Source organism: Falco rusticolus, chromosome 5 (assembly GCF_015220075.1).
Source record: "Falco rusticolus isolate bFalRus1 chromosome 5, bFalRus1.pri, whole genome shotgun sequence".
NCBI lineage: Eukaryota > Metazoa > Chordata > Aves > Falconiformes > Falconidae > Falco > Falco rusticolus.
In genome coordinates, this window is record NC_051191.1 from 9,654,243 (window position 1) to 9,676,060 (window position 21,818).

Sequence of the window (21,818 nt, forward strand, 5' to 3'; positions counted from 1 at the left end):
GCCTTTGTCCCACTCACAAGAATGTTCTGGCTTTTACCCTAACGTACCACAGTTTACAGTCAATGATCATGTAAGAATGCTTCCTATTTTGGAGAAGAACAAGGGAAGAAAAGATTTCAGCACAGACTTCATCAGCTAACAAATTTTAGGCAGGAAAGTTCACATTGTGAAGAAAGAAAATGAGATCAGTATGATTTATTTATTAATTTATGTTGGTACCTACCTCAGCTTGAAAATACCACTCTGATAAATAAAAGTAGATTTAAGGCAAAGCAAGGAGGAAACAACATAATGTCAGGGATACAATCTTACCAGGGAAAAACACTAAGAGCCTTCAGGGAATAATGGAGGAGCTATTAATTGGAAAGCAAAGCCTGTTCCCTGAGCTGTGAGCTTGAGAGGGAGTGTGTGTGGATGTCTTTCAGTGTATCTGTGTGCGAGCTCTTATGAAACTTGCACTTCAGTGGTTGTAGGCTGTAGGTTCTCAGGCCTGAGACAAAGAACTTCAGGGAAAAGGAAGTACTGCCCAAACCAGCAAAGACAGTTGGGATCCCTCTGGAGAGAGAGAGACCACACAGAAAAGGCAAATTAGGAGATGCAGTCTGTGTGGACATGTGAAGAAACAGAGGCTGTACTCAAAAAATATAAACAAGGTTCAAGTACTCATTCTGCTCTATTGAGGTGAGCAAGCGGGAAATCACACCAGATCAGGACAAAGACCAAAGCTTGCTGGCAAGAAGTAGTAGGCAAGAGGACACACTAGCCTGTGATAGCAGAAGAGGAAGATATTGCAAGCAACTGTAGTAGTAAGCTGGTGGAACACAGTAGCTGGCCCTGTCTTCTGGGAGTTTGCCTTAAACTAAACTCCAACACAGCAAAAAAGACCCTCTTGCTTGAGTCAGAAAATCTGCTATTCCAAGTGGCTGAAACTTAAAGAGAAGCAGTGTGATGGTGGGAACAAACCAATGAAATGAAAATTAAGACCAAGGGGTAAAAGCTAGATGAAAATGCAATATAGTCCTAACTGCGTGATGGGGAAAGGGTGGAGAGACAGTACCCTAGTTAATCTGGTGACACAAATACCAGGCACTTTGGAAGGCCCTCATGCTGGTAGTCTGAAAATGTGATTTTTGAACAAGCCAAAGACAGGGAAATACTCAGCTTCCTGAAGGTCACCTTCCAGTTCAGTATGTACATACGTCCCAAATGTCCATCACTTGCTTTTTTTAAAAGCACTGACTACAGAGAAGGAAATTTTGGTAATGCTGGGTGTAGGCAGTTTTGTTATCTACCTGTCTCGGTAAGGCTTTAGTTTTATAGATATAACAACAGAAACAGGGCAAGTGAATTGACCGGTTCCCAGTACTCACCAAAGGGGAGCCAGCTGCCATGCATCTTGTTATTCAGGGCAGTGACACAGCAGGTGTCTGACACTTTTTGTGAGGGCGTCCGTGCTGGGGAAAGGTGGGGCTGCAATGTTCTGCCTATTTGCAGAAAGTGCAGGGCTACAAGTTGCCACTGGTGGAACAGCTGAGATACTGACAGACTTGCAACTGGGCAAAAAGCATGGTATCTTTCTATGTCTGATCTTAAAAAGGTGCAAAGATGGACTTGCAGGCCGGCTTCAAGGAGTATTCCACTCTTCTGAAGGACTTTCTGAATTCCTGGTTTCATCTTGTGGATACAAAGAAGCTCTAGCTAGCTCCTCTGAATCTGTCTCAGGAATCACCACAACATACATGAATGTATTTTCATCCAGTCATAGAAACAGCCTGTGGGTCATGCTGAAAAGTGCTCAAACCCTTTAAAAGTGCAAAGTTGGTAAAGTAGTTATAATGACACTACAGTGGAGTTTTGCTCTCTGTAAGTCTATCAGGAAGGTGATTCCAGTAAAAATACTGCAATTATGCTCTGCCCATGACAGAGAGGTTAAAACTCTCTGCACTTCCTTTACTCATTTTGGTGTGGTTTCTTTTTGTAAACAGGAGGGAAACGTAGGAATGAGGATGAGATTTCATTACTTTTAGGACTGTCCTGGTTTCAGCTGGGACAGAGTTAATTTTCTTCTTAGTAGCCGGTGCAGGGCTGTGTTTTGGCTCTGATGTGAGAACAATGTCGATAGCACACTGGTGGTTTTAGTTATTGCTGGGTGACGTTTATACCAAGTCAAGGACTTTCCAGTTTCTTGGGCCCTGCCAGTGAGAGGGCTGGAGGGGCATGGGAAGTTGGGAGGGGACACAGCCAGGACGGGTGACCCGAACTAGCCAAAGAGGTATTCCATACCATATGATGGCAAGCTGAGTATATAAACTGGGGGAAGAAGAAGGTGGGGGGACATCTGGCACTATGGCGTTTGTCTTCCCGATTATGGCATTTGTCTTCCCAAGTAACAGTTACGCATGATGGATCCCCGTTGTCCTGGGGATGGCCGAACACCTGCCTGCCCGTGGGAAGCGATGATGAATTCCTTGCTTTGCTTTGCTTGCGTGTGTAGCTTTTGCTTTCCCTGTGAAATTATTCTTATCTCAACCCCTGAGTTTGACATTCCTTTCCGGTTCTCCTCCCTGTCCCTCTAGAAGAGGAGGGAGCGAGCAAGCAGCTGTGTGATGCTTGGTTGCCAGCCGGGGTTAAACCACGACAGTAACCCATCTGTGCTTGCTATGCACCTTTGCATGAATAATCTGCATGTTATGTTTTGAGGAACAGTTTTGAATTTAAACAACCGTAGACAACCATAAAGAAATTTCCTTTTATAGTAGTGCTTCTCATGCTACGGGGAAGCTGCAACTCCAAAACTGAGGGGAAGCGTCCAAGTGGCCTCTTCTCTTGAAGAGATGAGGGTAATCCAAATTATATGTGATGGGAAGTCTCAGTAGGTTCAATTTTAACTGCTTTTGGTCTTAAAGAAGAATTCTGACCAGAGTATGGGAAAATCAGGTGGCAACTGGATCCTCATCTCCATTTTCCAATAACATTATAGACTAGCTAAAATAAACCCAGTCATTTATATATGATACAACTTTACATTTTGGTGGGCTGCCATAAACCATAACCAGTGACTTCCATTTAATACACAGGACATATTGTATAAAGTGATTTGCACATTTTCTTTATCTAGTTCTGAGGTCAATACTAGCTTCTCTACCTACAGGCTGACAACTGATTTTTTTTTTATTTACATGTATAATCAAACAGGTAAACTTTTTCTGCACCTTGGTATTTTTCTTACTAGACAAAGGAAACAACAGAAGCATGATAATTCATGGTATGCCTCTTTTCATCCATTTGCATCCTTGCCTTTTTTTTTTTTTTAGTGCACCACAGAAATTAGGAATGCCAAAGACTCATTAGATCATGCCCTGATTTTTACCCAGAACTTCTGATGATGTAAGAATTTCCCTTCTAATTTAACCATAGTCCAATTTATGGCTGAACCACTGAACAAAACGGAAAACCAGATTTAAATAGCAATTTCTGTGTTTCAGTATGTACATAAATTGGGTCAAAGTAGAAATGCTTCAAAGAAATGTTTGGACTAATCTTTTCCAAAGAAGTTCCAGAATCGCCTTGTTATGACACCCAGTAATCACGTGTCATTTGAAAGCAGGCTGGCCCCTGGATGTACTGCCACCCTGATTACACCCAGGACCACACTGGGGACCAAGTTAGGGACAGCTGGTTGTTATTCTTGGGTATAATTTTGGTTACACCCTGTGCTTCAGGACCTGCTCCAACATGTGCTTCTCAACAGAAGCCGAACTCAGCGTATTGAGGCAATAGTCTCACATGCATTTCTTTTTCATCAGCAACCATGGCTTAAGCAGACATCTTCTCCCCCTCCTCCCAACCCTGTCCCACTTTGTTCCCATGCCTGCCCACACCTTCGGTTGTTTGAGTGTGCCAAGTTGTACTGGACAATGAGAAGTATCCTCATAAAAAAATTAGCAATTTTTTTTAGCCAGCTCTGTTCTGTTTTACTACATGGCTACAGAGATAGTTGCGCTGGTCTAGAACCTGTCACTATACATGTTACATACTTCCTACTATTTTCAATTTTTTGAAATAAATTTTAAATCTCTGATTTTAAAGACCTGTAAAGAATCAAGAAAGCTTGCAAAAAGCATTAGTCAAGAAGTCCCAAACTTCTGTCCTGACATTGATCTGGATGTGAATTGTGGGCTGAACCATAATTTTTGTGTCATTTTTCCCAGCTTTAAAATGTGAATAATAACACATTCCTCTACCGCCAAATTAATAAAGACATCAGCAATACAAAAATGGAAAGTGCTATATAAACACAAAAAGCTGTTGGGTTTTGTTGTGATTTTTTTCAGAAGGTCAGTGCTTTCTGACAGAGATAAACCACTGTTGGAGGAGCTAAGGCAGGGGCAACCATTTTTTGCTGAAGGAGCCTCAAAACAAGGTTGCACTTTTAATGCAGCTATGGCATAATTGCTTTAATGGACTCTTTAAGCACTAAACCCCGATTCTCTAAAAAGAAGGCCCCAGTTTTGATTTTATTCACACTATGGATCCATCTTTAGTGTTAGATTGTTATTGACTTGAAAGACCTACTAGTGTGAGCATCGTTAAGACTAATTAATAGACTCAATGAAGATTCTTATGGAAGTATATTTCAGACTGATTATTTTAGCTGAGCTGCTGCAGTTTCTTGCAATGAACCTAGTACTTGCCTTCTAATGAGTCAATTCACTAACACGATATCACAGGCTGTAATTTGCTGCATTTAGGTTTATTTGCAATTTTAAGATACTTTTGTGGGGTCTTAAGAATTATGAGAATGACTTAAAAGAGCATCTCAATTTGATGCAGCAGTCTGAATATGCACTGAAAATGCACAAGTACCAAGTTTTACAGTGAATGTGGACATGATGCTATTGTGAATTCTGTGTACAAATGCGAGCTGATATACCCTACGTCTCAGGTGTTACTAAAAGTAGAAGGTCTTTCATTGGAGGTGCTGTAAGCCCTGTGAGAGATGGCAATTTCCCCTACTGGGCAACAGGAGTGTAAATATATTCTCTACATGATTGTAGAGAACACAACCCTCTGTGCTGTTCAGTGATGTCTAGTACTCTGCTGTGAGGTCAGTATTCACAGTGGCAGTCAACAGCCACTGCAGGTAGTGGCTTTTGAATAAAAGGTCATGTTTTTCAATAGCCCCATTCTGACTGAAAGCCTGAAAGATTCTTGGAACTTCTTGATCTCTGCAGTACAAAATCAGAATTAAATGAGAAAGAGTTTGACAGGTAGATATACAGTTTGTAAAAATCTCTTCAGGATGCTAATTCCCCTGTTCATTTGAGACCTAGGGAGAAACCCTAGCCCAGCAGAAGTTAGTGTGAGTTTTCATTGGCTTCAATGGATTCAAGATTTATCCTCGGTATTCTAAGAATAAAATCTATGAAGTCCACCTCTCTCTAGGTGCTCTGGGGGTTTATTGTTACCATAATGGAAGTCAGCACTCCCCCCACAGTGCTAAGTAAAAAGCATTCCAGCTGGGCAGGAATTAGACCTTATAATTAGGGATTCTTAGACAGATGGAATCACAGTCAACCCCAAACAGGAGGTATTTATTACAGAAAACAGCTCCGATTCCATATTGGCATGTTTTGTAAAACCTGAATTCTGGATTTGTTTTATTCTGTTTAAGAAATTCTGCCTTCTCTGTCCGGAACACAGTACAGTGCAGGTAGGATTCATCTTACCTGGCTTTATTCTGTCACAGCATGAGTCCACCACACTGGTTACTTAGGCTGCCTTTTTCTCTATGGAACGCAACAAGCACTTTCGGAGTGCAGTTCACCCGGTCTGTTTTAGATGCAGGAAGACACTTAAATTCTGCTGATAAAATTCTCAATCTCTCTTCAGAGAGATGGCAAATCTGTAGCAGAAATAAACTTTCCATGAAGCTTTCTGGCAGAGTATCTCATTCGCATCCTTGCTTGTTCTGCTTCCCCAACTTGCACTAAAAATTCTGCTGCTGGATACAACCAGACTCACCAAGTGTATATCTGTGAATACAGATGGATGGATCATTGGTTTGCTGTTTTGGCCCAGCCTGGAACTTCGTTTCCCTAGAATAACATTCTAAAAGGTTCAGTAAACTATAATATACAAACTCCAATAATTTCAAGTCATACAAAGAATACTTTGACCCCAAGGGAAGTGGCATATAGAGATTTTTAGCTAGAAGTGAAGCCTCTTTTATATACACGTGAAAGAATCTCCAAATAAAAAGTTCTTTAAAACAGAAATGCTTTGAAAGTGAAATGCTTTGGTGTTACAGAAAAGGTTTTAGTCACCCTTTTTTAAAATCCAGTTTTGTGTCTGCAGAGCTGACTGGAGCTTCATTCCTGCATATATCCAAGCAAAACTCTCAAACTAGGAGTCAGCCTACCCTCCTCATCTACAGGAGCCAATCCAGTAGTGTTTAGATCATGTCATGGTTGACACAAAGGACAGCGGGAACTTGTAAAAAGTTTTTCATTACCATCACAGTAGTCAGCACATTCACTGTTGAATCAGATGTGAGTTATAAGTAGTCATTTACACAGAGTATCTTCCAATGTAAAAAGCTGGAAGAGGCTTACCTTAGAAACCCCAGTTTTCTACTGCTTATGGTACAGACTTATGCTTTTAAGTCAACGTTTTGAATGACACTGCAACTTTGAAATCAGCCCTCAGCTTCCTAGTAGAGTGCTCTAAGTATCTGGCTAGTGGCCAAACTGGAGCACACAGGACAAGGGAGGGTATCTGTGTAACATTTCCGTTGGAAAGGCAGATGTGGCCTGGCAAAGGTGCTCAGCTCCTGGGAAGAGCTCACAGCTCACAGCTTTTGGCAAAAGAAGTCAGCTCCTTTCTGAGCAGCAGAAGGTGCCTTCAGGCATGGTGCCTCCTCCTAGCATGCTCTGCCATGTGTGAGGATGGTTCTTGCTCAGTTTCTATAAATACCTTTCTCCATGCATTTCCTTGAGAACAAAGGCTGAGCTCCCAGCTCAGCCCTGGGTACTCCCATGCAAGACAGAGCGTGTTATGGGTTTCATCCTTCATTTCTTTGGGTTTAGAATCCTATCTGCAAAAGTTAGAAGAGTACCAAGACATAATTAGGCACTAAATCTACAAGAAACTATTGCAGACAGTCCTGAGATAACATCTTATTCAAAGAAAGAACTTCCAAAAAAATCAAAAACTTAGAAAATAATATTAAAAATACCCCTTCAAGTAGATTTGGTGAGGTCTACTTACTGCAATAAATTCAACATGGTTTGGTTTCCAATTCATTTAATAAACAAAGCAGTTCCTAGAATTTTCATTAATTTAATCAAAGACAGGCTATGCAGGAGTGTAATGATGGATTCAGCCATGTACTTTCCACTAGTTTACAATATGAAGTAATCAACATGATGAAATGACACAAAAATATGAGGGACGATCAGTATTGTGTCTTTTTCTGCGTCATGGTGGAATTAAATTCTACAACTACTAAATAATTTTGCTTTTGCAAGAGGAATGGTCATATTTTGGTTGAATTTTGTGAATTAGTAAAGAACAATCAACTTCGCACATACCAACAATTCCACCCTTGCCATATTTGTCCATTTTTGCATTTAATCATAAAATGAAAAAAACCCTGGAAAATTGCTTCTTGTGAGTAATTTAGAATCATTGCATGCAAGGTGTGAAGAATGGCAGAATTCTTATAATTTTCTATTTCATTTACCCCTTCTGCAGTTCCACTGTATTTGCCTCCAATGAAGCAGTTTTGGCAAATTTTGTCAAGAAAACAGAAAAAAAGATACAATTTCTAAAAGCCATGGATATATTTACACTCTATGCATGTAATTTATGGAAGTATATTTGCTCTATTAAGCCCACAAAGTGGAAATTGTACACTGGGGGCATATACAAAATGCCTTTGTGCAATAGCAATATTTCCTAGAGTAAAATCCTTGGGGCCAAGCAAAAAGCCCATTGTGTCTCACTGTTTCTTGGGCCCACAGGGAACATAAGATGCTTCATGTCTCTTAGTGCTTGACAGACAGATCTATCCCAATCCTTTTGGATCCTCAGTATTCAGATGGAACTAATTCATATGTTTTAATAATATGTAGGAGCTGGTTTTGGAGCCTTAGCTTCCTGCCGAAGCTGACCTTTGTAGGATGGCTGAGAGGTATGTTTTCTTCCCCTGACCCCTAGCAAGGGGGCAGTTTGAAATCCATGGTACATTTACAGACTGTGTCTTAATAACCTGTCTTCTGACCTAGAAAGTTTTTTTTGTTGTTGCTGTTGTTACAGCTTTTTAATTTATTTCTACTTGGTTGGAAACCAAGAGCAGTTGCTGCCCTTGTTCCCATGGCAGAAGGATTCCCAAATCCAGTGCTCTTCAAGTCCTTCTAGCCAGCTCTCCCCCATCACTTCTTCTCACCTATGGCCCCAGCCCCTATGTGTTGTAATGAACATCTTCCCAAGAAGAGCAGAAGGATGGACAAGAGCTTCTGCAGGGCTGGGTGTGCTGTAGACCTCATATCTCAGACAGATGGGGAAAAAACAGGTCCAGGAGTTAGGTGGAGGAGGTAACTGACGACTTCTTCTCTGACATGGAAAGTGATGAAGATCCTGCAGGAAGATGAGGGAGATTGTAGAAGGTTCTGGACATTGAGGTCTGGCAGGGAAAAGCAGGGGTTAGTGAGCGGAGAGAGACTTTGCGCTTCTACAGTACCCCTAAACCACACTGATTCTGTCCATTCTGCTGAGGCCTTGAACCCTCAAAACCTGCTGATCCATTCCAGGTTTCACTCCCTAATGTTCACCTCCCAGTCTCTGAAATGATACAGCCCAGGTCTTCCCCTTCAGTTTTTACTTCCTTTCACCCCCAAATCTCTGCTGATCCATTCCAGGTCTCATTCCCTAACACTCACCTCCCCATATCATTTGTATTATAGTAGCAAACCCGAACTGCAGCTTAAGCCTTGCTGCTGTTTGCCAGCTCTCCTGTCCTGCCCTGGTGAGTTAGGAAACTACTTGGATCTAATCCAGGGAACTGAAGTCAGATTATCATTGTCAGTTGAATGTTGCCTCCAGAAGCAGGAGGACGAGGTGAGGGAAAAGTTCATGGTCATAAAATGAAAAAAAAGGGCACGTTTTAAGGAAAAGTGAGGTAACTATAAGGGGAAAGTAATCTATGAAGAAGGACCTCTAAAGCATGTAGTGGCAGTATTGTCAAAATTCAACTGTCTTTTAAGAGGTCAAGTGGTAGTGGCTAGTACAGGTGGCGCAGGGTGCACCACGGCTCCGACTTCTTCCTCATCACAGCAAGAACTTGCTGTGGCAAAGTTGGGTGTAGACAAATTCTCCTCAGACCCTTTAGTCCTTGTGGCTTCTGCTGGGTTCAGTCAGGATGCCTCATGTTCTCGCACGCTGTAGCCATGTCCTCACATCTGCTAACAGAGGCTGGTAACAGCAGCTCCATCTCCGCCTCGGAGGCTCGCGGAGGTGTACTTTCCGCAGTGTGCAGCCTGCCTTTCTCTGACAGGAAAGCTCTTCTTCACCCCACAAACCTATGTGACTCTGGTTTTGCTTTCGTTTCTTAGATCTAATAAATCTCGTGATTTACAGCTATGACACCCCATTATTATTTATGAGAAGCAAACTTAGCAGTGGAAGTGCATCACAAAGGACCTAAATCGAGGGCCGAGTTCCAGCTGAACAATGGCACCAGTGTAAGTAACAACTCAAGTGTCGCATCTATCCGGTGGGCAAAACCAGTTTCCTGTGCTACCTTACAGACACCCGAAAGCACATGGTGACTGCGCACACGTCAATGCTTTGAGGCGGTGTGCAGGAGGCGGTGTGCGGGAGGGCGAGCAGGTGGCGAGGGGCCCGGGCAGGGCTGTGGCGGGTCAGGCGCGGCCTGTGCGCGGCCTCGCCCCGGGCACGGCGCGGGGCAGGCCCGGTGCGGGGCAGGCCCGGTGCGGGGCGCGGCGGGGCCAGCTGCACCCGCGGGGCGCTGTGAGGGCCCGTGGTGCCGGTGGGGGGGCCCTGCCGGGCCACGCGTGGGGCTGCCCGCGGCGCAGGGGCTGCGCAGGCCGCGCCGCCGCCCGCTGCCCCCTGCCCGGGCCGCCGCCGGCGGAGCGGGGGGTGGGGGGGAGGGGGCCCCGCAGCCTTCCAGGAACTGGGGGCGGTGAGGGGCCGTGCCGGCGCCCGCCGTGACGCCGCGGCCGGGGCCCTCCCGATTGGCGGGCAGCGGAGGGTGTAGCCGGAGGGCGCCTCGCGGTTGGCTGCCGCCCTGGGCGTGTCGTGTCTCCGGCTGCTCGTCGGCCGGAGGAGGGAGGCGGGCGGAGGGCCCAGCCTGCCCCGCCGCCCCGCTCGCCCTGAGGTAGGTGCCGCGCTGCCCGCCGCCCCGCTGCGCCGCCCGGCCTGGTGCCGTCCCCGCGGGCAGCCTTTGCCGGCCAGGCGGCCGCTCCGCCCCGGCCTGCCGCGGCCGGTGCCTCCCGCTCGCTGCGCTTCTCCCTCAGGCCCGCTGCCTGCGCCTCCCGGCCTCGCTTGCGGGGACTTTTCTTCCACGCGTCGCCCCTCCAGGCGGGGGGCTGGGGGGGGCTGAGGGGGCCGCGGCCGCCGGCTCTGGGGCGCGAAACGCGCAGGCAGCGCCGGGCGCTGTGGTTCGGCTGGGTCTCAGGCAGTACGCGGAGGCACAGGTGGGCAGTGTGAGCGTATCGGGCTCGCTTGGGACAGCAGCACGACCAGGCGGTGTGCCGCAGCCAGGTGCGTTGCTGTTACCCGGTTCTGCCTTTGCTGTGTTGCCCAGCGCAGTTTTAGCCTCGGTGAGACCGGGAGGTGTGGGGAAGAGCCCCCCAGCGCGGGTGACGGAGCCGCGGTGCGCTCGGCTCCCTCGGGCGGCCGACGTGCTGAGCGGGCCCGGGGGCTCGCTGGCTCCACGGGCTTGGCATTCTAAAGTTACTTTCACCTCTGCAACAGAGTTATCAGTATCTCTGTGGCTAAGCCTGAGCACACACAGGGAGGCAGGGGAATGAACTTCTGGCCTGTCAGAGGTCACGGGGAATGTTTGCTGACTGCCCTCCTTCCCCCCTTCCCATGCTGGAAGTGCAGGGCAGCCTGGTGCCTCCTGAAAGCAGCATTTTTTGTCGTGTAGGACTCCTCTGTGAGAGGGAAATTTGCTTCACTGCAGGCCTGGGTATGAGGTGCGGTGCATTGGTGTGAACTGCTGTCATCGTTACGTTTTAGCATGCGGTAATAGTGACAATGTGTGACAAGACTGCCTGTGTTTTTGAGAGATACTGAGGATCCTTTTAGCATGCTGAAGTGCAGTGTTGTAACTCCAACTTCTGTATGGTAACTTCTGCTGGTGGACAAATCTAGCGATGGTAGGAAGGTCACACTTGGAGCTAACACAGAGGACTGACTGTGTGCTTCTATTTGTGCCTTCCTCTTTCTGTTACGGAAGCCTGGAGTTAACTAGGACCTCTTAAGGTTTTAGTTGTATAGGGGTTTTACAAGACTAAGACATGAAGACAAACAGGATTTTCCAAATAAGTCAGATACAGGGATTCTTGTAATTATCAATTAAAATATCTTTGGAAACAAAGTTCATATCTTTGAAGCCTCTGTCTGTCTTTGAGTTCCACATCTTTCAATCGCATAAATATCTGAAGTCCTTAGGCTCCTAGGTATTTGCTGCTGGACCTGTGCAGAGCCCTTGCCATTCACAGCAGAGCTGAGCAGTGGCGTATATGCTTCACTGGGAGTGAAGAGGAAAGAGGAAGTAAAGGGATCATCCTCTGCATTGGGGTTGTCCTAATGAAACTTTTCCAGTTTGGATAAAATTTTTAATAGGAAGAAAACCTGTCGCTCCTGGCCGCATATATGCTTGACTGCCAAGTGGTAGTTAAGAGTCTGGTCCTTATCTTCCATCTTCAGTGTGTGTAAGAATTAGCTATATAAAAATACTTAACATTAGTCTTATGTATTGGGCTTTCTCTTTTAATCAACTCCTTGCATTATAGCCTGTGTTCTGCTTACTTTCTGTGTGCTTGTTACTTCTTACTGTTTTTGATGCAAGCTTTGATAAGTGCTTGGTCTTTGCATGTTTATGTTGGCAAATGAATTTAATTGACGTCTTTAAGATTCCAGCAAATTTTTGTACATTGAACATATTAAAAGCCTTCCTTTACAGTAGTACCAACAATTTGTTTCTGTAATGACATCCCACCAGACTGAGATGCAACAAAGTAAGCTGAAAGTAAATTCTTGTCTCTCAAAAGTAGGCTGTAACTAGAGTATAAAGTATCTGGTTTGTGTTTTACAGCAGATGTTAAAGGAGACCAGAAGTTTTGCACAAACAAGGTTTGAATCGTACATATACATGCATTATTTTACTACTTTGTCTTTGCTGTCATCAGGCTTTACCATGCTTCGAGCCTTTAGTCACACAGATGGTAGGTGTGTGTTTCATCATGCTTCTAAGCGTTGGCATCATCGTAAGTCTGTGCTGGCAATCAGGAGAGAAGATGTTAATGCGTGGGAAAGAAGAGCACCTCTAGCACCAAAGCATGTTAAGGAATTGACACAGATGGGGTACAAGGTCTTGGTGCAGCCATCAAACCGGAGAGCCATCCATGAAAAGGTAAGGTCCCATTTTGAGTTAGATAAGCAAAACCATAGTTCAGTTATTAACCATAGTACAGGAAAAATAATATTCAAAGTTTATACATGAGAAAACATATTGTTAATGTTGTCATGAAATGAGGAGCCGTCGTGTCCTAGTGGAGAGAAGGAGGAGTAGTTTGTTTAGCCTTTTAATGTAATGTTGGCACACTGCTGGGTTTTTGGAGTTGTTTTAATTGATTTCTTGCCATTTCATCTGTGTCTGAAGAAGTTCTAGGTGCTCTTGAAGTAGGAACTTGGGAATTCATTTAACATTGGTGGGTTTGTCTTCTGTTTGTATGGAGGCAACACAAAAAAATAAGCATATTTAAAAAACCAGGAGAAAGAACAAATCTGGTGAATCCCATTCCTGCTTCAATCCTGTTCCTCATGTAAAATGAGAAGAGAGGGTTTTTTTCTTTAATGCTGTGAGGTTCAGAACTAAGAGCTTTTACAGTTCTTATAGCAGGTGTAATACTCTGCTGTAAGGTATCTGAGCCAACATAAAATTGAAATGTAAGTAGGGGATTAGTGATCGCGTGTAGATATCACCTTTTAATGAAGGCACAGAGCTGGTTTTCACTGAAGTACATATCACACTAGGTACACAACTATGATATTGAAGCTGGAATTTTAATATGTTTTTGAGGTAAGGGAGAACAAAAATAAATTTCGATCTGGAAAAAGAATCTTTTAGAAGTTGCTCTTCAGCTTGGACTTAGTTTTACACAATTTTATAAAATCACATGTCATCAGTCTTCAGATTAGTTTGTCAGACTTCTCTAAACTTATTTTGAAGTATTTCAACACATTACAGAGGACTGTTTATTGCAATACTATAAGATACTTTAAATGTAGTAAAATGTCCCTTTTGTAGTCAGTGAAGGATTTTACTAACACGTGATTTGTTTTGGTCTTGTACAATAGGGTATGAGCATGGAAATTCAATTTGATATTTGACACTCCTTTTGATAAAGAGGTTTATGAATCTATCACATGCAGTAACTTGTGTCTGCTTTGTAGGATTATCTGTTTGTGCTCTGTTTTAGTTGCTTATGTGCTGAGATCTGAATATGAAAAAAACCACAGAAAAATTTACTTTGATTTTTCTGTTTCATAGGATTATGTCAAAGCAGGTGGCATTATTCAAGAAGATATTTCCGAGGCTTCTCTGATAGTAGGTGTGAAGAGACCTCCAGAGGACAAACTAATCCCTAAAAAGAACTATGCCTTCTTCTCTCACACTATTAAAGCCCAAGAGGCAAACATGCCCCTTTTGGATGAGATTCTGAGACAGGTAAATTAAGTCGTAGTGAAGGCAATTGGCTGTTAGCATGGGGTGGAAACTGCATATAATGCTGAAGTGTGATCAGAAGCTTGCTGCTTGGTATGGTTACTTGCAGCATGCATATTTGTAGACAGCTAGTGAGGACTGTTTTCAGTATCCTTTTCTGGAGCTGACTATTTCTTGCTCAGCGGATCTCGTGTATGCAGTGCTACTCTGTTTATGTGTGTGAGGCAGGTGAGTTGCGAGCATGGTGTGTGCTTAAGAGAGTTTCATGCTGGATGAGCATGAAGGCTTGTTGGAAAGTTATGAAGTTAGAGCATGTGTTCGTTGTTACAGAGGGAGGCAGCCAGTTCACTCAGAAATGAGCAGCCTCTTGGCAGAGGATGTGTGTGAATGGGTCTGCAGCAGCTGGAGTGGCATGTTGGGGAGCTTTGTGCCAAGAGTGCGCAGGTGGTGCAGAGACTCTTTAAAACAAGAATTCAGTGCAAATTTTCGGGTTTTATTTTTACACTTAAATCTTGTTACGAATTTCTCTTATACGCCCAGCAGCCTCTATCACAAAGGATGACAAAGGCATACGAAAAGGTAGTTCCTAGGGGAGCAACGTGCCACTGACTGCATTCACTGAAAATTTTAATACTCAGTTTGCTATGTATTTTCAGGAAATTCGACTGTTTGACTATGAAAAAATGGTTGATCATAAAGGAATGCGAGTTGTGGCCTTTGGAAAGTGGGCTGGTGTAGCAGGTATAGTGCACAAAGTAAAGGCAGGCTTGCAACGAGTAACTTTTTGTAATACTTCTGGTTGTCTACGTTTCCTGAAAGTTGAGGCTCCAAATGCATTTTTAACTGCATTTTTAACTCTTGCTTTTAAGTGCTTTTTTCCATTCTGTTTTGTGCTCCCTACTTTTGATGACACTACATGTCAAATAGTCCTGTGGATTCGTGGCAAATCTATTAATTTATGTTGTCTTGAAGTCCCATCTGTCTCTTCAACTAACCTGAGGTGGACTAAATATCAGGAGATCAACTGAATAGGCTTTTGAAAGAAATGGCTGCTGTCAGTCCTGCGAGTTTGAACATGTTTGTCACTCTGTTACTCATTTACACTGATTTTTGTGAGGCATGGTTCTCACACCTTTCTACTGAATTTCTGTTCTGTTTCTTCAGAAGACTCTTCTTATTATGTCCTTCTTTGGAATCTGGTGATGTGGATGCATCTCGTAAAAGGATATCTGAGTAATAAATAGTGCAGAAATGCATAATGTGGGCCAAGAGGAAGTTTAAGGTCGTGACCTTCTATTGAATTTCTCCTTCCCTGGTTTTATGTAGACTTTCTTTAGAAGTAAAGTATTAATATTAAAAGATGAGCAAAGTATCTAGGATGATTTTAGACTTCAGTCAGTCTCTGTGGTTTTTAGCTGTGCATATTCATAATTAATACTGATGGTCTGATTTTACTTTTTTTTTTTTTTATCAATAGGAATGATCAACATCCTACATGGATTAGGATTACGATTTTTAGCCCTGGGACATAACACTCCCTTCATGGTAAGAGTATATGTGTATGTATTTTCTTTAGCAAAATGACATTTGGGCATCTGCTAATTATCTGTATTTGAATATAGAAAACGTCTTGATGTCTGTGCCTTTGATTTCAGCACATTGGGATGGCACATAACTACAGGAATAGCAGCCAGGCTGTGCAGGCAGTACGGGATGCTGGATATGAAATTTCACTGGGATTGATGCCAAAGTCAGTTGGGCCCTTAACATTTGTATTTACAGGCACTGGTAATGTTTCTAAGGTAGGCGTTATGTCTTCAAGATAAAACGCTATATTATTTTTGATAGAAATTCTTGGCGTTTAATATATATCAGGTTAAATTGGTTGATGGGTTCATTTTGTTTGGACTTCAGATTTTCCTTTGCCACTAAGAGTTTTTAAGTACCCTAAACTAATGCCTTTAAGGTGAGATCATGCCTGACAAGGCTGACCATGCTAACTTCTTATTATGAAAGATGGCTTAAGTCTTACTGCTCCTCTCTCTTTTCCCACCAGCATGATTTTTGTCTCCCTCTCTCCCCTCTGTTGACTCTGGGCTCACAAAGTATGTTGAATCACCCCATTAAAGGATGGGGAAATAGTTTTATTTTCTAATACTCACTGAGTTTTTCTATCTGTTTTTGTAGCACTGACTTGGTTTACACGTACTAGACTTGAGAGCTATTTCTATGACATAGGGGAAAGGCTTACTCCTGGTTTTGGCAACAAAGATGAGTTAACTAGGCTCCAGATAGAAAGTGAAATCACTGACTGTGTAAACATGTGCTTTTTGGACAAAAGGATGGCATGTCTGAAAGGCTTGTGTTCTATGATCACGGCTCATTGGGAAAGTCATCTTGAAGTTCTTTGCCTTTAGAACAGCCTGGTTGGTGAGAGGTGGCTTCAGGGTTCTTCCCTAAAGAGAAACTGCTCCTCAGAGTGGCAGCAAAACCATCTGTTGTGGCTGAGCTGAGGCCTTCCAGCTCTGCCTTTAGAAATATAAACTAGGCATTGGACTGGGGCTTAGGCATACTGCAGTAATGGGGAATTGTTTTGGCTAAGTGGGGGTATGTGTGAAACAGTTTGTACATCTCTTGAGTAAGTTCTCTGCCAGGACTGTCAAAATGTGGCATTTTTGTATTTGTTTTCACACACCAAATGAGCAGTGTTACACTACCTTTGTATTCTCTGCTCATTCTGAATCCTGCTTCATGGTTTGCAGGGTGCTCAAGAAATGTTCAATGCTCTCCCATGTGAGTTTGTGGAGCCACATGAGTTAAAGGAAGTTTCCAGATCTGGAGGTATGGTGTGACAATAAAGTTACTGAAAACGCTGGAACCCTTTTTGTCCAAGTATAACAGCTATATTTGATTATTTTTTTTTTTTACCTCAGACCTCAGAAAAGTCTATGGGACAGTGTTAAGTCGTCACCATCATCTTGTAAGGAAACGTGATGGACTATATGATCCTGTAGATTATGATAAACATCCAGAACTGTACACTTCTCGCTTTAACACTGATGTGAGCATCTCTTCTGTTCTTATTTGAAAGGTTTTCTACAGTGTTGGTATTCACTACACCTTTGCATATTCATCAGTTAAGAGAGCATTCATTTACAACACTAGACCAGGTGCTTTCAGCTTCTTAAGTGCTTAGTTACATCAAGCATCTTAACTTTCTTTGCAGATTGCACCCTACACAACTTGTTTAATTAATGGCATATACTGGGAACAACATACTCCTCGCTTGTTAAGCCGACAGGATGCTCAGAAGCTTCTGGTGCCAGTTAGATCTGCTACTGGTTCAACAGAGGGTTGTCCTGAGTTGCCACACAAGTAAGAGACCTCAGTTCACTTGTAACCATTCTGCAGCACCATGATTAAGTTGTAGTGTTAGGCAGTTTCATCACAGTATCTACCAAAGGATTCTGTTTCTTACATTGTTCCTCTTGCATGTTGCACAATGCCCCATTGATTTTGCTTTTGTTCTTCTGCGCTTTGCACTGGTTTTTTTACAGTTTGGAGTTTTTGGAAACATCACAGTACAAATTATTGACAAGTGTCAGCTGTCTTTCTGCAAAGGTAGTTCTGCCATTGGTCCTTGTGTGGAATCCAATATAAACAGCATGGCATCTGGGAAACGTACCTACTGCACTCTTTTAAGTTTCTATGCCGGAATAAGAGTTTATTGGTTAAGTTCTTCCTACCCTGTCATTTGGCTTGTACAATTTCAATCACTGTTCCTTAATACCTCTGATTTCTGCAGCAGGTAGTGGAAAAGCTTCACAACCCTGTATAGCTTTAAGGATGGAAAATGGGGTGCATGTCTCCTTTCAGTGTGGGTGAGAGCTACCCGTTCTCTAATAGCCCTGTGTAGTAGTTCTCTGGGAGATTGGCCTGGGAATGGATTTGCGGAGGATATGGCAATGTTTTCTGGTGAGGAAGCAGGCCATTGTCTCTTATCTGCCAACTCTTGACACCTTTCACCATCACGTGGCAGCATCACATGACAAATAAAGAATTTAAGTGTTAACCTTGAGTGGAGCTAGAGGTTGTGAGTTAGGCTATGAATGCTCCACCTGCACCAGCTATCTGTGAACTGAAATGAGGCAGCCATTTCTTTAGGTTTCCCTTTATGACAGTAAAGTTATTCTAGTGCAGGACAGCCTAGTGACAGCTTGGGGGAATTGGTAGATGGATAATGAATGGGAGGTGTTGACAGGACATCGAGTACAGAGAAAAAATGGTGGATCTGTGGATTCTCCTGGTCTTAGAGAAGTTACACATGAAATATGGATCCTGTTGATGCAAATGGAAATCTTACGACTCCAGTAGGGCCAGATTGCCATTATGTTTCTGGATGTCATTGTTTGTGTTGTGTTGACTTCTGAATTGGTTAAGATGAGTGAAACTACAAGTCTCATAGATCTCATGTTTCTTTTATTTCCTGTTCACTTGTGATCTTTTATACCTATGTTTCTTAGTAATTTGGATAATGCTCTATTCCTTTGTCTCTTTTGCTTAATCACTTTAGACTTCTGGCAATATGTGACATTTCAGCAGACACTGGAGGATCTATAGAATTTATGACGGAGTGTACAACAATTGACAGTCCATTTTGTATGTATGATGCTGACCAGCATATTATTCATGACAGGTGGGAGAGCCTTTAGTTTTTATTGCTTTCCTCTCTAATTTCTACAGTGAAACATTATACTGAAAAAATGTGCTTTTAAAACACTTCTGAAAGGTGGTACACTTTCAGGTACCAGGAGTAGTTTAGAAGAGCTGTGATCTCTTTTTCAGTGTTGAAGGCTCTGGGATTCTGATGTGTTCCATCGACAATCTGCCAGCTCAGCTTCCTATAGAAGCAACAGAGTACTTTGGCGATATGCTTTTCCCATATATTGAAGAGATGGTAAGGTCTTATGTGTCCAACAAGAAGGTAAAAGGCTCGGACTTTGGTCTGCTTGTTTGGTGCTTTTCTGGTCTCCTGTATACATTCAAAAGGAATCTGCTGTAGAACATAACTGACTTTGTACTTCTGAAAAAAAAAAAAAAGCTTTCTAAGCCTTGAGGCCATACAAACAAGAGCAACACGTGAATGAGACACTAGTGACCTGAATGTCTTGGGGATTTGTCAAGAACACTTTCTGTAGGCAGGAAACAGGCTCTGGCAGGTAGTTCGTGTTTCCTGGACCCTGCAGTAGATGTCTAAATCTGATTTTCTTGGGGCACTCGGCAGTTACGCACAATCAGACTGCTGTTTGCATTCCTGCATTTTCATAAAAGTCAAATGCCACTGATCGGGGCCAGGAGAATTTCAGATCTACAAGATATTGGTATTGTTGCATGCATTTGAATGTTGCTTAAAATCTTGATGGTTTACTCTGAAAAAAAATACGGGAAATAAAATGACCTAATTTGAAATAACTTATTTCCGTAGCTGTTATCAGAAGGCTCAGAACCTCTTGAAAGCCAGAATTACTCATCTGTTGTTCGAGATGTAAGTTTTGCAATTTGGCACTCTGCTTGTCTTCCTCTGCTTTAAAATGTACATGTACAAAACCCCCTCAAAATTTGTTTCATTTATTTCTAGGCAGTGATTGCATCCAATGGCTCGCTGACAGCTAAGTACGAATATATCCAGAAACTGAGGGAGAGCAGGTAAATGTATAGCTTCTTAGAGTTTATTTGGTTCAGGATTTTAAAAAACTTGTCTGTATTCTATCTCCCCTTTTGCAGTTATGTACTGTTGTGTTTTGGTGGAATACTGCTATGTTGCACTGTGTCTAAATGTCTCCTAGCTTGATGACTTCCTTCTTCATGCACATTGCCTAAATAATTAACGTGTTAGTAACTTATATTGAAGTTGAGAAAGTGGTCATTTTTCTCTTTCTTAAGTTATGAAGACTGTTTTACCAGAGGCAGAAAACAGCCACGTGCCAGTATTATTCTGTTACTCCTTGCCCTTGTAAAACGAATGTAACATACAGTCCTTTGAAAGGTATGGCTGAAAGGAAAAGGCTCTCTAGTATACCTTGAACCTAGTTTCCTCGGGTATGGCTCAAGTGCTGTGCTGTATAGCATTGTTCTGTGACTGGATGTATTCAGGAGCCTCTGTGAGACTCTCAGACTTTTCATTATGTTCCTGTAGCTACAGCTTTAGCTACCACTTCATCTGTACCCTGTCTCAGTAGTTATCCGCCAGTGGTAACATGAAAGAAGTTGAGTGGATTAAGCTGACAGAAGCATAAATAACCTGGATATCCCTTCTCTTCCCCTTGTTCCCTATTGTTAGCAAACACCTACTGTTCACCTATGAAAAGTATTGATTTGACAATATGTGGGTACCTCTGGTTGCATGTTCATGGTCCATGCCAGCTGCGCTGTACATCATATAAAAGTTGAAATCGGTCTGACCACAAGTACTGCATGCACTATGCACTGAAAGCATAGTGTGTTGACTTCTGCATGCTAAACTTCTCCAGTTTCCTTTGGGAGTTCTGGTTATGAATTTGTGCATGATGAACTATAGATGTGTTTTCCACCCAAAGTAACATGCTGTTTGCCTCTCCAAGATTTCAGCTCACAGTGATTTTTGTCATGTGCTGTTTGGTACACAACCTCAAGAGGCTGTCTCAGTAACAAATTTTTGTAATTCTTACACAGCACGATAATCTGGTTGGGTTTTTTTCTTTTTTCATGGTTTTGTGTGAACTACCCTGAGAAGCTGGAGACTTCATTCCCAAAGGGTTTTTTCTGGGTAGATTTTTGATATTTCTGCATACCTGTGTTGCATGTGATGTTCAGTTGTTCATTGGTGTTGCTTACTTAGCTGTCAGAACAGCAAGACCTGCTAACAATACCCTTTGCAGGCTTTGGAGATAGTGCAAATGAAAGCACTGCTTAAGTTGCGATGATTTAGCTAGAGATAGGCTCTTCTTTAGACTCTGTAGGAATTACATGGCTTGTGTTATTACTCTAACAAAGCATTATGCTGTGTCTAGTTTAGTTTCTGAGGGCTCTATTTAGACTAATTGCTTACCCTTTGGAAGTTTGTGAGCATTTCAGGCATAGGATAGCCAGACTGCATGAGCTGAACTGTCCTGAGCGCCATTAGAATGCAGGAGCAGTTTGATTTACTGAGGTTTTTTTCCATCTTTTCACCTTTACTTGCTTCAAACCTGCTACCAGTTTCTCATCCCCACTTCCATTAACAATGTGGGCCTCTAAGTATTACTGTTATTTGTTCATAAATGATTCAGTTATGTTAATCTAAACTTGTATGTAGAGAAGAGGCATAATCTGAAATGTTCTTTTCTGGGACTGTGTAGATTCTGTTCCCCCTCTTGTAGGGTTATTTGGTAGCTCATGTTTGTCCCTCTTCTAGAGCAGACATGCTGTGTTTGATCCAAGTGTGACCTCATTCTGGAGACTGGAAAAGTTTTTAATAAATACAAGTTTGATTGTAAAATCCACCTTTCTTTCATATAGGAAGTCTCTTCATCAACACTGTTGCTCCAAGCTCCTGCATACCACTACTGCTCCCTATAAGTAAAGGATGGAGAGGAGTTCTTTCTTTTCCCTTGGCCATAAGGGTGTAGCTGTGGAAGATGCTTTATTAGAATTGATAGTAGTAGTAGTAGTAGTAGTAGGGTCCTTGGGTTTGTCATGTGAAAGGATATGATGGGCTTAGGAGGCTTTCTGTGAATAGATTAAATAATGATTTAACTTTTTTTAAAAAATCAAATCTGTAAAACTTGTACAAAGGTCAAAATGTGCCGTAATCTATAGCAAT

At 42.7% G+C, this 21,818-nt stretch overlaps 1 protein-coding gene across 3 annotated transcripts in view; it reads left to right on the forward strand.

Annotated features, from left to right (window-relative positions):
• The first annotated feature begins 10,296 nt into the window (after positions 1 to 10,296).
• AASS (aminoadipate-semialdehyde synthase) overlaps positions 10,297 to 21,818 on the forward strand; it is a 31,440-nt gene continuing 19,918 nt past the window's right edge. Inside the window, exons 1-13 of one of the 3 annotated variants that reach the window (XM_037390670.1) lie at positions 10,297 to 10,399; positions 12,441 to 12,664; positions 13,805 to 13,981; positions 14,635 to 14,719; positions 15,456 to 15,523; positions 15,634 to 15,780; positions 16,741 to 16,819; positions 16,912 to 17,039; positions 17,205 to 17,353; positions 18,552 to 18,674; positions 18,824 to 18,935; positions 19,464 to 19,523; positions 19,617 to 19,684. In XM_037390670.1, the coding sequence (XP_037246567.1) occupies positions 12,449 to 12,664; positions 13,805 to 13,981; positions 14,635 to 14,719; positions 15,456 to 15,523; positions 15,634 to 15,780; positions 16,741 to 16,819; positions 16,912 to 17,039; positions 17,205 to 17,353; positions 18,552 to 18,674; positions 18,824 to 18,935; positions 19,464 to 19,523; positions 19,617 to 19,684 (1,412 nt within the window). In that variant the 5' untranslated portion in view covers positions 10,297 to 10,399; positions 12,441 to 12,448. Of the gene's footprint in view, positions 10,400 to 10,630; positions 10,786 to 12,440; positions 12,665 to 13,804; positions 13,982 to 14,634; positions 14,720 to 15,455; positions 15,524 to 15,633; positions 15,781 to 16,740; positions 16,820 to 16,911; positions 17,040 to 17,204; positions 17,354 to 18,551; positions 18,675 to 18,823; positions 18,936 to 19,463; positions 19,524 to 19,616; positions 19,685 to 21,818 lie in introns of those variants that run through there. The other 2 variants (XM_037390671.1, XM_037390672.1) reach the window with 2 other exon arrangements.